We start from the raw sequence: 16,587 nt of genomic DNA, 5'->3' as shown, positions 1-16,587 counted from the left end.
GAACTCTGGCTGCCACTTTCATGATGCAACTTACTTTTATTATGGGGGCACTCTGGGTGGCACTGTTATGATGCACTTGGCTGTATGATAGTCCACTCTGGCACCCTGGTAATATATAATGAGGCACTATGTTTACATTTTAAATGGCATTGTCATGTAGGCACTGGTTCTATAATGGGGCATACTGGCTGTCACTGTTATGATGCACCTTGGTTCTATTATGGGGGTAGTTTTCCTTGCACTACTATGGGGCACTCTAGTTGCATTATCCATGCCCTCTGGCTGGTACTTTTCTAATGCATTCTAGTTGTATTATGGGGGCTCTCTGGGCAATACCTTTATGGGGTGCGCGGGTACTTTCATGATGCATTATAATAAGGGACTAAAGGACCTTTCACACAGGACGGACTTATGCGCAGGACGCAGCCAACTCCGCAGCTGGGGAATTCTACACCAAAACTCACAGCTCTGACTGCGGATTTTGATGCGGAATAGCAGGCAGATTTTCAGCCATTTTCAGTTCTGCATCGATCCCTGCAGGCAGCCTACGGACTTTGGTGCAGAATTTAAGTCTGCTTGCAGTGCGCCGGGCGGCTTATATCGTCTCGTGTGAAATGTTGCTTTAGGAGAAATTCTGATTGGTATTATGTGAGCACTGATTCTGATATGGAGGCACTGTCTGGCTGTATTATGGTGACATTCTGACGGGCACTGTCTGGCTGTATTATGGGGGGCACCCTGATGATGCACTATGGTGACATTCTGACTGGCACCCTGATGATACACTATGGTGACATTCTGACTGGCACTGTCTGGCTGTATTATGGGGGCACCCTGATGATGCACTATGGTGACATTCTGACTGGCACTGCCTGGCACTGCCTGGCTGTATTATGGGGGCACTCTGATGATGCACTATGGTGACATTCTGACTGGCACTGTCTGGCTGTATTATGGGGGCACCCTGATGATGCACTATGGTGACATTCTGACTGGCACTGTCTGGCTGTATTATGGGGGCACCCTGATGATGCACTATGGTGACATTCTGACTGGCACTGTCTGGCTGTATTATGGGGGCACTCTGATGATGCACTATGGTGACATTCTGACTGGCACTGTCTGGTTGTATTATGGGGGCACTCTGGTGATGCACTGTGGTGACATTCTGACTGGCACTGTCTGGCTGTATTATGGGGGCACCCTGATGATGCACTATGGTGACATTCTGACTGGCACTGTCTGGCTGTATTATGGGGGCACCCTGATGATGCACTATGGTGACATTCTGACTGGCACTGTCTGGCTGTATTATGGGGGCACCCTGATGATGCACTATGGTGACATTATGGGGGCACTCTGATGATGCACTATGGTGACATTCTGACTGGCACTGTCTGGCTGTATTATGGGGGTACTCTGATGATGCACTGTGGTGACATTCTGACTGGCACTGTCTGGCTGTATTATGGGGGCACCCTGATGATACACTATGGTGACATTCTGACTGGCACTGTCTGGTTGTATTATGGGGGCACCCTGGTGATGCACTATGGTGACATTCTGACTGGCACTGTCTGGCTGTATTATGGGGGCACCCTGATGATGCACTATGGTGACATTCTGAGGGGCACTGTCTGGTTGTATTATGGGGGCACCCTGGTGATGCACTATGGTGACATTCTGACGGGCACTGTCTGGCTGTATTATGGGGGCACCCTGATGATGCACTATGGTGACATTCTGACTGGCACTGTCTGGCTGTATTATGGGGGCACCCTGATGATGCACTATGGTGACATTCTGACTGGCACTGTCTGGCTGTATTATGGGGGCACCCTGATGATGCACTATGGTGACATTCTGACTGGCACTGTCTGGCTGTATTATGGGGGCACCCTGATGATGCACTATGGTGACATTCTGACTGGCACCCTGATGATACACTATGGTGACATTCTGACTGGCACTGTCTGGCTGTATTATGGGGGCACCCTGATGATGCACTATGGTGACATTCTGACTGGCACTGTCTGGCTGTATTATGGGGGCACCCTGATGATACACTATGGTGACATTCTGACTGGCACTGTCTGGTTGTATTATGGGGGCACTCTGGTGATGCACTGTGGTGACATTCTGACTGGCACTGTCTGGCTGTATTATGGGGGCACTCTGATGATGCACTATGGTGACATTCTGACTGGCACTGTCTGGTTGTATTATGGGGGCACTCTGGTGATGCACTGTGGTGACATTCTGACTGGCACTGTCTGGCTGTATTATGGGGGCACCCTGATGATGCACTATGGTGACATTCTGACTGGCACTGTCTGATTGTATTATGGGGGGCACCCTGATGATGCACTATGGTGACATTCTGACTGGCACTGTCTGGCTGTATTATGGGGGGCACCCTGATGATGCACTATGGTGACATTCTGACTGGCACTGCCTGGCTGTATTATGGGGGCACCCTGATGATGCACTATGGTGACATTCTGACTGGCACTGCCTGGTTGTATTATGGGGGCACCCTGATGATGCACTATGGTGACATTCTGACTGGCACTGCCTGGCTGTATTATGGGGGCACCCTGATGATGCACTATGGTGACATTCTGACTGGCAGTGTCTGGTTGTATTATGGGGGGCACCCTGATGATGCACTATGGTGACATTCTGACTGGCACTGTCTGGCTGTATTATGGGGGCACTCTGGTGATGCACTATGGTGACATTCTGACTGGCAGTGTCTGGCTGTATTATGGGGGCACCCTGATGATGCACTATGGTGACATTCTGACTGGCACTGTCTGGCTGTATTATGGGGGCACCCTGATGATGCACTATGGTGACATTCTGACGGGCACTGTCTGGCTGTATTATGGGGGCAGCCTGATGATGCACTATGGTGACATTCTGACTGGCACTGCCTGGTTGTATTATGGGGGCACCCTGATGATGCACTATGGTGACATTCTGACTGGCACTGTCTGGCTGTATTATGGGGGCACCCTGATGATGCACTATGGTGACATTCTGACTGGCACTGTCTGGCTGTATTATGGGGGGCACCCTGAGGATGCACTATGGTGACATTCTGACTGGCACTGTCTGGCTGTATTATGGGGGGCACCCTGATGATGCACTATGGTGACATTCTGACTGGCACTGTCTGGCTGTATTATGGGGGCACCCTGATGATGCACTATGGTGACATTCTGACTGGCACTGTCTGGCTGTATTATGGGGGGCACCCTGATGATGCACTATGGTGACATTCTGACTGGCACTGTCTGGCTGTATTATGGGGGCACCCTGATGATGCACTGTGGTGACATTCTGACCGGTCTTGTTATGGGGGCACTCCGGCCGGGGCTCCACGGGGCCACAATCACTCCCGCTCATTATGCAGCCCGAGTCCTAAGTACGCTATGGGTAGAGATCACATGAGATGGGCGGGGTCGGGCGACGCGGTGGGCGGGGCCGAGCATTCCGCCGCGTCTTACCTGTCCAGACTGGAGAGGCAGCCGCACACAGTGCAGAGCTCCGGGAGTGGCACCGGCTGCGGGACGGCGGGCACCGGACAGGTGGGCAGCAGGATGGGCATAGGTGAGCAGTAGATCCGCAGGGTGAGGCGTGCACAGGACCTCCGCCATGGCGCTCTCCCAGCTGCAGTGCCTGGACAATAACAATGTGAACTGGCGGTACAGCGAGACCAAGCCCGAGTTCTTCTACAGCGAGGAGCAGCGGCTGGCGCTAGAGGCGCTCGTCTCCTCCGGGCAGGATGCTTTCAGCGCGGCAGTCAAGAAGGAGAAGATCCGGGACTTCCTCTCCGAGCTGGAGCTGTCCAAGATCGTCAGCAGGGTGGAAGCCTTCGATCCGGACTCCAGTCACCCCCGGAAGAGTGGGGAGAAGTCTGAGCCCGAGGAAGAGGGAGACCCCCAGGAGGGGGCAGAGCATTCCCTGGAGTACTGGCCCGATAAGTCGGACTGCTCCATCCCGGAGTTGGATTTGGGGTGGCCGGACACGGTGGCCTATAGAGGGGTGACGCGGGCGACGGTGTACATGCAGCCCCCCATCGATGGGCAACCTCATATCAAAGAGGTGGTACGGAAGATGATCACACAAGCCCAACGGGTGAGTAATCTGTGTGCCAGGTGGTGGGCCAACCTTCTATGGCAGGGGTACTAAGGTAGTAGGTGAAGGTCGGAGCTGAACGCCAGCAGTAAACTTTCACAAACTTTCTAAAACTATTTACAAGTTCTGTTATTATGTTACTGGAAGTCCAGAGCCCCAAATTAACACCAACTCCCTAGACCCGAGCAGACCCCTTAAACTTATTCAGACCACAGACCTCTTAGACTCTTTAACGCCGTAGACCGGACCCCCAGATTCATTTGTACCTGAAGCCAGACACAATGGGCTCGCTTGGAACACAGACTGGGCCCGTAGACTTGTTTGGACCCTCAGATTCATTTGAACTGTAAACTGGGCCCCCTGGGCTCGTTCAGACCACAGACCAAGCCCCTAGACTCGTTTGGACCCTTTGTTTGGCTTGTTCATACGACAGACCAGGCAAAAACGAAAAATGCATATTACTACTCCTGAGTCCCCTTAATTTACTGACACCATAGGTTGTTGTGCTCTAATACATAATGGCACTAAAGTACCACACAACCGCTCATGTCCCATTGGGTACCCAATGACCTGGAGCGCTTAAACAGTATGTAGACACCAAGCTTGGGCTGGCTTCTTTATCATGGATGATGGGTAACCAGTTGGATTCAAGTATCTCAAACAGCGACTGGATCCAAGAAGGAGGGTCCACTGTAAGTTTTCATTTGGGTACCCAATTGCCTATCTAGGGTCTTATGGTTGGTTGTACCCATCCATCATATACCTCTACAAGGGTGGCATTGTCCACACAGCAGTAGTTTAACCCTTCCCATGTGTCCTGTGATGGGGTATCTCCCCTTTGGTGGACCACCAGGTTGGACAATGTGTGCCCTGCATTCCTTCGTTTCACTGTGGGTGACCCGTTAACTGAACACCTCATTAACCCTGTGCATCCATAGTATTGTGGGCCTGAGCCAAAAAGTAGAAGTATGTCTGATTACATGTAGCCCAAGATCCACTAGGAGACCTATATAGATCTGTGGTGCTTATCTCCTCACCGCACACCGGGATGATCAGTGACAGCCGTGTATGGACCGCTGACAGTCCCTGGGGTATTAATAGTTGTGGAAAAGGTGCTAATTTCCCTTCATGTAGAATAATTGTAGTTTCCTGTACATTAGGTGGGGCCATCCTGGTTTCTGTCCCGAGCTTGGGCCATAGGTTCAGGTGCCAAAACACGATAATGGGCACCTTCATGGGATCAGAGGAAGTTATCGCATGGCATAACTAATAATCAGTGTAATGTTTTCTTAGAAGCGTGTCGAAATACATTTTTGGAATTTTTCTTTTTATGGCGGGGCAGTTTCTACGCGTTTTCCCTGATCCTATAATTGGGAAGGGGCGCCGGCATTGATTTTATGACCTGCTGGATAATCGTGCATTGTGTGCAGGTCTTGGCAGTACAGTGGGTAACTATCTCACAGACGGCCATGTCTTGTCTCTTCTTTGATGCCCCCTTCCCTGCCAGTCACTCTTGTATTCACCAGCTCTGTGGTAGCGTGTAAGTTGATAAATGAGCGTGGCGTGCTGGATCACGACATGTGACGTGTAAAGGCACCGCCCGTGACTTCATGGGATGAATCACTGTGTGCATGATCTCAGAGGAAGCGGCAACGTGTAGAAGTGCCGGCAGCATGGTATTTGTATAGGTGATGTAAATGAAGGGTGGGCCTGCTGATGTGACCTTTCACTGGTTGGCATCAGATACTATCAGAACTGATGTCCCCGTACAAAGTCATTTACTTATTATGAACAGTATAATAGCCCATTTGTGGCTATTTATTATTAGTGCGCTTGTATCAATCAACTTTATGATGTGCTACATTGTAATGGACTCTGGACATTGGTTCAATGACTCAAGGACATTGGTTACATGGACGGTGCTTACATCCAGCATGTCCGTGGATGAGGTCTGCCGGCTGTGAATGCTTGTTGGGATCTGCTCACATCTGCGTCTAAGCTTTTTAGAGTCCTCAGTTCGTGTCTGTTCCCTTAGGTTTCCATGTTATTCACGGAAGTAACGGCATAATCAGCTGCGCTATTTAGTTCCGTCCAATAAAATGGAAACCTGATGGAAAGTAGCCTTCCATTTTTTTCTTTACCCTCTTTTTAATGCAGAATGGATGCAAATAAAAAAAACTTGCAACTTTTTATTTGTTCCGTTTAATGGATCCGTTTTTTCCCCTTCAGTTTGTGCTCAGGAGAAAGCTAGAAACAGAGGGGCTTAGTTACTATTGCAAGTGACACAATTTTCTATCAAAAATTGCACAAGAAACCCATCTTACATGTTTGAGCCACATTTATTATATATTTTAGACACATTTTTGCTGTTTCTGACAAAGGGTTGGCCTTTAGAAAAATGTGCCATAAATGGTTCCACTTTTTGTTGTAAAATAAACCACTAACGTTCGACAGATCTGCTGTAACAAATGTGGCACATTGTAAGACTATCAGATGGGATTAGTAAACAAGCCCCAAAACATACACAAAAAATGGACAGATGTAAATAGATGGCAAACTGATACAAACGGAGGCGGGGGTTCCATTTTTGGATGGATCTGACTATATACTGAGCTATCAAAACAAATGGAAACATCAATTTCTATTTGTCTGAGTTTGGTGTCTGTTTTTGAATCCATTAAATGGGACCATAAACGGATCTGTTAAACAGAAGCCCAAATACAGATGTGAACGGTGACTAGTGGACGCCCTGGTAAACAAATACCGCTGTCCATGTACCTGTAGTGCCCGATATAGCGTCTTAAGGACACAAGTTTGAGAAATTCAAAGCTTTGTTTGCTAGGAAGTGTGTTAATTGAGGGGAGATTGCGCCGATCTAATTAGTTGTACAGGTGACCTCATAAGTCCATCAGGTAAATCCTTCAGGGAAAACTGGACTTTTAGAAGGGACTTGTTCTCTTGCTCCCTCCTAGCCCCAATCTGTTGGGATTCAAACTGGTCACATATGTACCCACTGCTGTACCCAAAATTGTATGATTCTTCCCCAGATGGGGGAATGTAGTGTAAACTTACAACCTGCCCAGGAGGAGTAATGCAGCGCACATAGGTCAGCAGGCTACTTGCCCCACAGATGTATGGCTGTTGTAGCAGCATTGTGTGCCAACCCAAAAAATGAGCCACATTGCTCAGCTGGGCTGCTGCTTATTTTTATCGGCCTCTGGAAGAAGGTGAAAGGGCAGCCGGCTAGTTTATGGCGTACACAGAATATTTGCTCTGTGTTTTTCGGACAAGCGAGCTGAGACTGCAGATAACAGAGACCACAGGCTGCCAAAAAAGAGTTCAGATAACTGCAGGGATCAGGAGTTCTACAGACCTTATTTCTCTGGTCAGAATACATCTAGTTTAGGGCTGTATGGCGACATTTGGTTGAATGCGGGTCATGGTAAAATCGTAGGATTACGGCGGCCATAGGGCGCTTTCACATGGGCAGAATTATTCCGCAATGACATTGCAGAATATGCTGTCCCAGAATTCCACATCAAAATTTGCGCGGCTGAACGTGGCTTTTGATGCCGAATTCTGCCATCTTCATTTCGCAATAAAATCCATTGTTAGCAGTGCGGATTTTGGTGCAGAATATTCCGTAGCGTTGCAGAATAATTCCACCCGTGTGAAAGCACCCTTAAAAGTGGTGTACGGGGTTAGACAAACACGGCTGCTTTCCTTTAAAAACAGCGCCACACAGGTCTACTGGCTGTATGTGGTATTGCAGCTCAGCTGCATTCACTTTAATAGGGAATCGGGTCATAAGCAACATTGTTGCAAAAATACCCAATTTGCATGTGACTAGGTATCACAGCATAGCCACAGTCCCATCGATTCTGGAAATAATGCTGTACTAAGGAAATGCTATTTACGGGATTGTCTATGGCAGAACTCTGTTGATAACAGGGAACAATAGACTGAATTCTCCTGCGCAAGAAATAAAGAGACTACAGACTGCAAGTGGCATGTCCCTGTAAAGCGAGCTGGAGATCAATGTTCAGCCCTTCCCCCGGTATTTGCTATCTGTGCAATTCCCTTTTATATTAGCGTCTGTTCATGAAAGGCGCAACTATGGTTGAGTTTGTGGCGAGTCTTCACCCTGGATACATCTAATCCTTTATACAAACATGCACTATGTAATAAGGGCACGTCGCTATCAGACTGTCCCTGTGTAGGACTGGCTCCCCAGCTGCTGTGTACCTTCCCAATTGTACATAGACACTGAACAGCAGAATTGCTACAGACCCCCCGCTTTTTCATAGTTGGAGCTTCCCTGTATTAAAATTACACCCCAGGGTGCAGCATAAAATCAGGTGACAAGATTTTCGTGGATCAGTTTCAGTGTGAATCCACATTAGATGGGAAAATCTGAGCGACTTCCAACAAGGCTTGGTCATCAGTTCTAGACTAGCTGGGGCCGGGATGTCACTGCCAACTTTGTGGGGTCTTCTCATATAATGGTGTGGAGAGAATGGCATGACTGAGAAAGAACATCCAAACAAAAGGGGATCTTCTGGACAGAAACGGCTCATCGATGAAAGGGGTCAGAGGAGGGTGTCAAGAATTACTTGTTTCACTGAGCAGCGGAAAACATTGCCTAGTCAGATTTCTGTTGCCTTGTACTGATGGGAGGGTCAGAATTTGGCACAAGCGGCATGAACCGATGACCCCTTCCCTTGGTATGATTTGTTGGTGCACCCTGGGTCCTCTGATGGATGCCACAATGAATTGCTGCAGTTCTGAAGGCAAAAGGAAGCCCAATGTGCTACTATGAGGGCTCTAATGAAGGGACCATTCAGCATAGTAAAATAGTTTGTAAGGCTGAAAACAACATGGCCCGGCCCGTCCAGTCCAGGCTTACTGCACAACCTACATCCTCTGGGTGACCATCAGTCATGGATGCCACAGCTTACCGTGACCACAGATCCACCTGTGTTGCCACATAATCAGTAAGCTTTGCCATGTGGGACTTCAGGGGATATTTCTTTCTCATCACTGCCCTATTATTATGATCCCTACTACTCTGATGTTGTATTGGGGAATTGTTTAGAATGCGGTTCCCGAATATAGTGTGGAAACAGGAGACTGTGGATGTTGGCACGGCCTTTGTGATCCCCTGTGAACTTTCTGCTGCCACGCTGTATGTTCCCGGAATGCAGCAGGAAATCTGCCACCCGCCTGACACTGCGATGATTAACCCTCATGAATCATAAAAAATCATTATAGTCCGCCGTCCCGCTGTGCGCCGAGTCCATGGTGTTGGCTCTGTTATGTCATCCGCCTCTGCTGAGCGCTGCGAGGATCTACAGCACGGACGTCCCTGCTATGCCAGGAATGTGGGCTGGGAAGGGATTTTTGAAAATATACTAAAGCTTTGTGTCTCACTGTTTTATCCTTTAAAGGGTCTTTCCAGTTTTATGTCGCTGAAGTCTAACCTTGTGTAGTGAAAAGTTCTGCAACCTTCTAATAAACTTTTGTTTCAAATTTCTCACCATCTCAAGATCTCTGCTTGCTGCAGGGAATGGGAGCTTTCTTGGTTACATTATGAAAATCTGGACAGACCTAAAAAATTCTTGCAGGCATTGCTACAATGTTATTGGCTGTGAGAACGTAACACATCAACAGCATATGTTTCCCTTACCCTGAGTTTGTTACAATGTATCAGTGCAGGTAAATGTATCGGTCTGCAGTCTTGAGGTTTTGGTCACATCTGTTAGACCCTCAGTTCGGAGATTCTGACGCAGATGTGGCTCAAAATACCTAGAAATTGCGCTGCATGCAGGACTTTTTCTTCTGGTAAAAGGCCGGGCATCTGAGTGGAAACTGAACCGACCCCATTATAGTAACTGGGCTCCGTTCTGTCATAAGACTGATCCACTTAGCCAAGGGATTCCCCTTTCCTGCTCCCCAAATTGAGCAAGAAAATTGAACCCCCGCCGTAGATGTGAAAACAGCCTTAGGCCACTCGCACTCGCCACATTTTACCGTGATTAGCGTGGCGTCCTGAGCGCTACGCTAATAGCATTACAACACTGCAGTTGATTTCAATGAGCCCTGGCAGACTAGCACTCGAACACAGCGTTCGTAATTTTACTGTGTGTAAATAGATATAATTTTCAGACTCTCCGACACCGCAGCTCACTCAGCGACTACTACAATGTGTGCACTATCTGTCTGATTATGAATACCTTACTGACAGTGTACTCCTGTTCACATGTCGTTGTTGGCCACGTCCAGCGGTCCTATCAGAGTATACGCTTAAAAAAAAATCAATACTTACCTATTCCTCCCCACCAGATCTTCTCCTGGCTCCTAGCCCCCTCCACCGGGTCATCTCACCTCCAGCTGACCGGATGCTCTTCTTCCTGTGATTTTTCGATGCTAGTGCTTCATATAGTATATGAAACGCTAGTGACAAGACATGGCGCTAAAGTAGGCTGCTAAGGATGTGAACGCTATGTTAGACGTAGCGTACATTGCCCTGCAGGAAGCCGAATGCCGGCAATGTACGCTTCATCACAAGAAGAGGAGGATGCGGATGGCTGGAGGTGACCTGACCCAGAGACTGGAGGAGCCAGGAGATCAGTAAGGTGAAGATCAGATAAGAAGGCTGCTTTTGGGGAGGAATTGGTAAGTATAGAATTATTATTATTTTTTTTTTTAACAGGACTCCTTTAAAATCCCCAAAACGAAACCTAAAATGGAATAGGTGGTCTGGGCATTATGGCAAACTGATGAAACGAAGACCAATTGGTGTCTATTTCGTCAGTTTTCCATTAATTTGCACTATTCTTTACGGCATAAAATGGTGCAAATGGACATAAAGCTGCCGAAATGGAGACTACTGGTCCTTGTTTTAATCCGTTTTCAATAAAGCCAGAGAGACGGCTCCGTCCAGCGGTTCCATTTTCGGGATTTTAAACATACACCCTGATGGAACTCCTGAATGGAGTCACTATTGAGATGGGAACAGGCCCTACTTCATACAGCTATATACTATAGCCTATATACTGGTTACTTGTGCTCCTTATGCACTTAACGAGAACCTTACGATTCCCATTTGTCCCGAGCGAACGAACTGGTGACATCATCACCAACTCATTCGCTTGGGAAGCTTGTTTAACAATCAGTATTCAAACATAACGAGAAGCCAACGAGTCAACGATAATTCTTATGCTGGCTGAAACAACTGAACGATGGAACGAGTAGCGCACGATTCTCGTTCGGTTATGGGCTCACATTTAAACGGAACAATCATCGTTAACTTAAACGATTTTTTTGAATGCTAATCGTTCCGCCCAGACGCTCCTTAAGTGACCTGTAATATAGTCCAAGTGGTTCTTGGCAGTGACGTATGAAGGAAGAGCCCAGCTGACCCCAGACACAACACCCTGTCTTGGAATGTACAGATTGAGGATTAGGATGGGTAGAGGCTGCGGTGACTTGTTGGCCGGGGATACCGTAGTAATGGAGGTTAGCCGGCAGCTCATGTCACTGTGTTGTCTAACACAAGCTTGCCAGATCATCAGATGTTCTGGAGTATCAGACTGTTATAGAAAAACGTACTTGGTATAGACTGCATAATGGAAGACTGCCAATAATACCACGTCGGATTCCACAGTAGTCTCGCAAGAAACGGTAAAAAGCTCAAGCGGTGCCGCTGCTTACTCCACTGCTGCACTTGTATGCTTCCGGGCTGGAAATAGCGTGACGCAAGACTCCATCTAGCTGTAGCCAGAAGCTGAGCTTGGGTGTGCTGTAGGGTTACATACGTGGCTGTTGACATGCCTGACATTCCACATCTGGCTGATGGATAGGGGGTCACACCAGGCTGTGCTAACCACAGCCTGGCAATGACGTGACCTCAGCATGCCAGGGTACAGTGGGTATCGCTGAGGCACAATATTTCACTTGGTGACATGGGCGTACAAAGTCCATGGGGCTGCAGTAAAAGTTTGATATAAAGTTGATCACAAACTTTCTTTATAGTTCGCTTTGTGATCACAGACGTCACAGGACTCGTCTCATCCGGGCTTGTTCAGGGCTGTGATTTTAATAAACTTAATTATCGCTCCTGGTGGAGGCGGAAGGTTTCAGATACTATTAACTACCTGTCGCTGCAAGCGCCACCTACGCCGGCTGGGAAGATTCTCACCGATGATATTAGTAATGTTTGTAAGTGTTGAAATGGCTGATAGGGATGTCTCCCTTTTACAAAGAGCTGCTTATGGGTGCATTCACATGTGGCAGATTTTGGTGCGGATCCGTAGCAGATTTTTGGCGCAGATCCGTATCAAAATCTGAACCAATGGTGGCAATTTTGGTGTAGATTTTTCACTGAAGAAAATCTGTCTCAATTCACTATGTGTGAACGTACCCTAAATAAACCTCCTGACTGTCTCTGCCCCCACCTTGTGATGTCAAATCCATGTTGTAGTCATGTGACATTGCTCCTCTGTGCAGCACCATGGCTTTTAACAACACATGATGACATCACCTAACCGACCAATTGGCCAATAGTTGGCCTATGTAAAAGGGTCTGCAGTGGTTATCCAGAGGTTAAAGTATCCGATTACCATCCGACCTAGCGGTTCTGGCATCATGTGGTATGAAGCTCTTACATACCCATCGCTGGGGGCTCGCTGGCTCATTTTAATAACTAAACCAGTCCCCTTTTCTGTCTCTGCATTGGCTATGACAGGGGGCAGGCTTAGTTATTGAAATGAGCCAAACAGGCACCAGCGCTGGGAAGGTAGAAGGAGCTCCAATACCGCTTGACCTAATTTCGGATGTGAAGGTGCCAAAACCGCTGTATCATGTACGTCTTTTCAATGTGTAGCTAACCCCTTTAAAAGAGGTTTTCTGGAGCATTAAGAAAAAAAAATCTAGGGGATTAAAACAGTGTGAAATGAATACAGAAATGAATATTCATCTCTTCTGGCAGCTCCCCGTCCGACGCACAGAACCTGGAAGAAGTGATGGCTGGTCATGTGTACAATGTATGGCATGTGAGCGCCCGCCACCACTTCCAGGTTCTGTGTGTCAGGCATCGAGTTGCAGCGCTGGATGGGAAACTTTTGGGATAGGCAGGTATTCTTGTAGCCTTGTTTGTTAGACATCTGAAATCCATCTCCTATCTTATCAGAGGCTCAGATTGCTGCTTTTTCTCACCTCCATACTTTACACTGCAGCTCAGCATGATCAGATTGGATATTGTGTGAAAGCACAAGCTCAGCAGGAAATTGGTACATGGGGACCTGATCGCCAGGAAAGTTCATTATAAACTACAATAACAAAACCACTCAAAACTTATGAGGTACCTGAGTGGTATCAAAGAGCGCGCCATTCAATAAACTTTATTTACAATAGGGTGACCAACAGTTAGAAGGGGTTATCCTACCAAAACATTTGGATAGTTAATAAATGTATGAGCACTTGGGGGGGGGGGGGGGGGGTTGATCGCTGGGACCCCCAGGGAATACGTGAACAAAGTTCTCCAAGGGAGTGGAGTGTCAGTGCAAATATGTGACTACAGCTCCATTAACTCCTGTGGGAATGACTGAGATAGCCAAGCGCTGGGCTTGGACAGTGAGTGAATAGAGCGGTAGTCACACATATGCACCGCTGCTCCATTTAGTAACAGGACTCGTGAGTAGGTCTGGGAGTCTCATCGGTCATGCATCTATCCACTGTCCTTAGGGTAGGGTGACAAATGTTTTTGGTGGGATGACCCCTTTAAAGGACTTTGGTACCAGCTCTTTCCACATCCCTTTAGTTCCAGAGAATAGAACATGACAACACTTTACAAAGACCGGAATAGGTTCAGAGCGGTTGTCACTTCCATGTGATACAAAGTCTCCTGGATTCTAAATTTGACTTGTTTTTCCCTGTTTGACGTCAATGATGAAAATAATCACAACAAAATGGAGCCTGGAAGCCGTTGAGATCCAAAATCAACAGTGAGGACGTGAACCAAGTCCAGAGGAGTAACGATCTGTTTTGGGTAAATCTGTTATTTGGATGAGGCACAGAACTCTAGTGGAGGTCACTGGTCACGATAAGAGCTGTGAGGCACCCGGCGAGGCTGGGGGATACAGAAGAACATTGTTTGTGCGCGAGGCCCTGCCGGGCTAATCCTCCAGTACACAGATTAGCTTCTAGTTTTCGATTTCCTTTTGGTAAAGTCTGAGTAATAATCTACAGGCCCAACAGGAAAACGCAGAGCGGGGCGAGAAGTCTCCCCATCTATCTGACAGGGCGTTGGGTAATGATACTTAGAGGGGGGGGGGGGGGGGGGGGTTCCATCCAAAACAAAACTTATGCTGTATGTTTGTAAATGAGAAGATAGATCCGCAGTCAGCATTGTGAAATCATGTCTGTTTTACTTCCGGAGATATTTGCTCTTTTCTGTTCAGTTGCAACAACCAACTAGATAGAAAAATGCTAATATCTGTTAGACAAGTGGACATAATGACCTAGCATTGGCAACCGCTCTAACTCATCACTTACTAATATATGGCCAATTTTGATATTTTGGGTGGGAACCCCCTTTAAGAAGTGGATTTCTGCTGAAGACATTGGATCATTTCTGTGCCTATGTTCAAGGAAGACCCTAGTATGTAAATGGATGTCAGCAGCACACTTTTAAACACCCGCAAGGGATGGACACACAAATGCAAGAGCCACCTTACAGATCCTGACCCGATCAGATCCAAAAGTTCCAAGGTGAAATGTAAAGCGATGGCAGCATACACGGTGATTTCAAAATGGTTTTTCCTTTTATTTCCTTCACAGATGGTGATACAAGGAAGACCCTAAGTGGACGGCTGTATAGAAAGTGAATAGAGATGAGCGAGTATACTCGCTAAAGGCAGTTGCTTGAGCGAGCATTGCCTTTAGCGAGTATCTCCCCCGCTCGAGACTGCAGGTTCGGGTGCGGGCAGGGAGCTGCGGGGGAGAGCGGAACGGAGGGGAGATCTCTCTCCCGCTATTTCCCCCCCCCTTCTCCGCTCCCTCCTGCTGACTGCCGCTACTCACCGCTCCCCAGTGCTGGCACCCGAACCTTCTGTCTCGAGCGGGGAGATACTCGCTAAAGGCAATGCTCGCTCGAGCAATTGCCTTTAGCGAGTATACTCACTCATCTCTAAAAGTGAACAATCCCTTTAAGAACGATGATGTTGCTTATAGCAACCAATTAGATCCCAGCTTTCTAAGAACAAGTGAGCCTTTGGAGTGTGCAGTTTGATCGGTGTCATGGGTGAAAATAAGGCTCAGACGTGCCTGCAGTTTAGGTAATAAGTAGTTGTGTAAAGTTCAGAGTCCCTGTACCCCAGCCAAGTAAAGTAGGAAGAAAACTCCCACCATTTTTATCTCCCACTCCCTTCCAGCCTGATATCAAAGCAGAACTGTATTGACACGTAATATTGGTAGAACGCCCAGTGTCCACAGCGCGGTAAAACACCGTACAGAGCAGCGCAAACAAAGACTGATTGGCACCCTGGCTGGCGTAGGAAACGGGCTGAATAGTTTAAAGTGCAAGAAAAATCTGTAAACAGAAGTTTTTGAGTTAACGTTGAATGACAACTACTCTTATGACTATGATGGGGGTTGTCCACCCTGCTTCTCCGCACTCCTGATTTGGGATACAGCCACCTTTCCTATATTGCTTAGGTAGCTGTGTGTGTTGACTCCAGCAAACAGCATCCCATATCTCAGCTCCCTGGACCCCTCCAAAGTGATATAAGCAGAGTGGGGTAGGGGAGTAGGTATAGGTTGTGAGTAGCTACACTACAAGAATATCCTCCGTGTCCCGCCGCCCCCACAGCCATCTGTTTCCCCATAGCTACTGTTATCTCACAAAGGGACCACGGCAGATAATTGCCAGAGATTAGCTTGGTAAATATTGCCTTTTGTCCTTGTCCTATAAACTGTTCATGCACATGTTATTTTGGAGGGGTCTATCAGTAGTCTAAAACTGGGGTCACACGGGACAGAATTTCAGTGGAATTCTCGCGGAATGGCCGCACCGAAAAACCATGAGAATTCTGCTGTAAAAGCATAGCTTCAAAACCCGCAGGTTTTGGAGTGGGTTCACTGTCTGCACTCAACTGCGGCTTTTTCTTCCCCATAGAGAGGAGAGAGGTCGCTTCAGAAAAGAGAAAAGAAATGACATGCTGCGGAATTGAATGGATTGGGCCGTGTGAACAGGCAGTCATTCATAGATGAACGACTGCCTGTTTACTGTGAATGGAGGCGGGTGGGCCAAAATGGTCCTCGCTGCACTTGGTCTACATTCAGTGAGTGATGATGTTTCTGTGTAAAGCGCATGAGCTATTATCGCTGGGCTGATTTTGTCGGGCATCTGCACCCAACCAGTCCTCCTGTGTCCAGGGGCCCTGA

The 16,587-nt window shown here is 47.7% G+C and overlaps 1 protein-coding gene across 1 annotated transcript in view; it reads left to right on the top strand.

Annotated features, from left to right (window-relative positions):
* The first annotated feature begins 3,501 nt into the window (after positions 1 to 3,501).
* The window catches only part of FAM83G (family with sequence similarity 83 member G), a 42,805-nt gene continuing 29,719 nt past the window's right edge, over positions 3,502 to 16,587 (top strand). The window contains exon 1 of the mRNA XM_066576593.1: positions 3,502 to 4,143. Coding sequence (XP_066432690.1) covers positions 3,661 to 4,143 — 483 coding nt within the window. The 5' untranslated portion in view covers positions 3,502 to 3,660. The remainder of the gene's footprint in view (positions 4,144 to 16,587) is intronic.

Source organism: Eleutherodactylus coqui, chromosome 8 (assembly GCF_035609145.1).
Source record: "Eleutherodactylus coqui strain aEleCoq1 chromosome 8, aEleCoq1.hap1, whole genome shotgun sequence".
NCBI classification, from domain to species: domain Eukaryota; kingdom Metazoa; phylum Chordata; class Amphibia; order Anura; family Eleutherodactylidae; genus Eleutherodactylus; species Eleutherodactylus coqui.
This window is presented reverse-complemented; position numbering and strand designations above follow the sequence as displayed.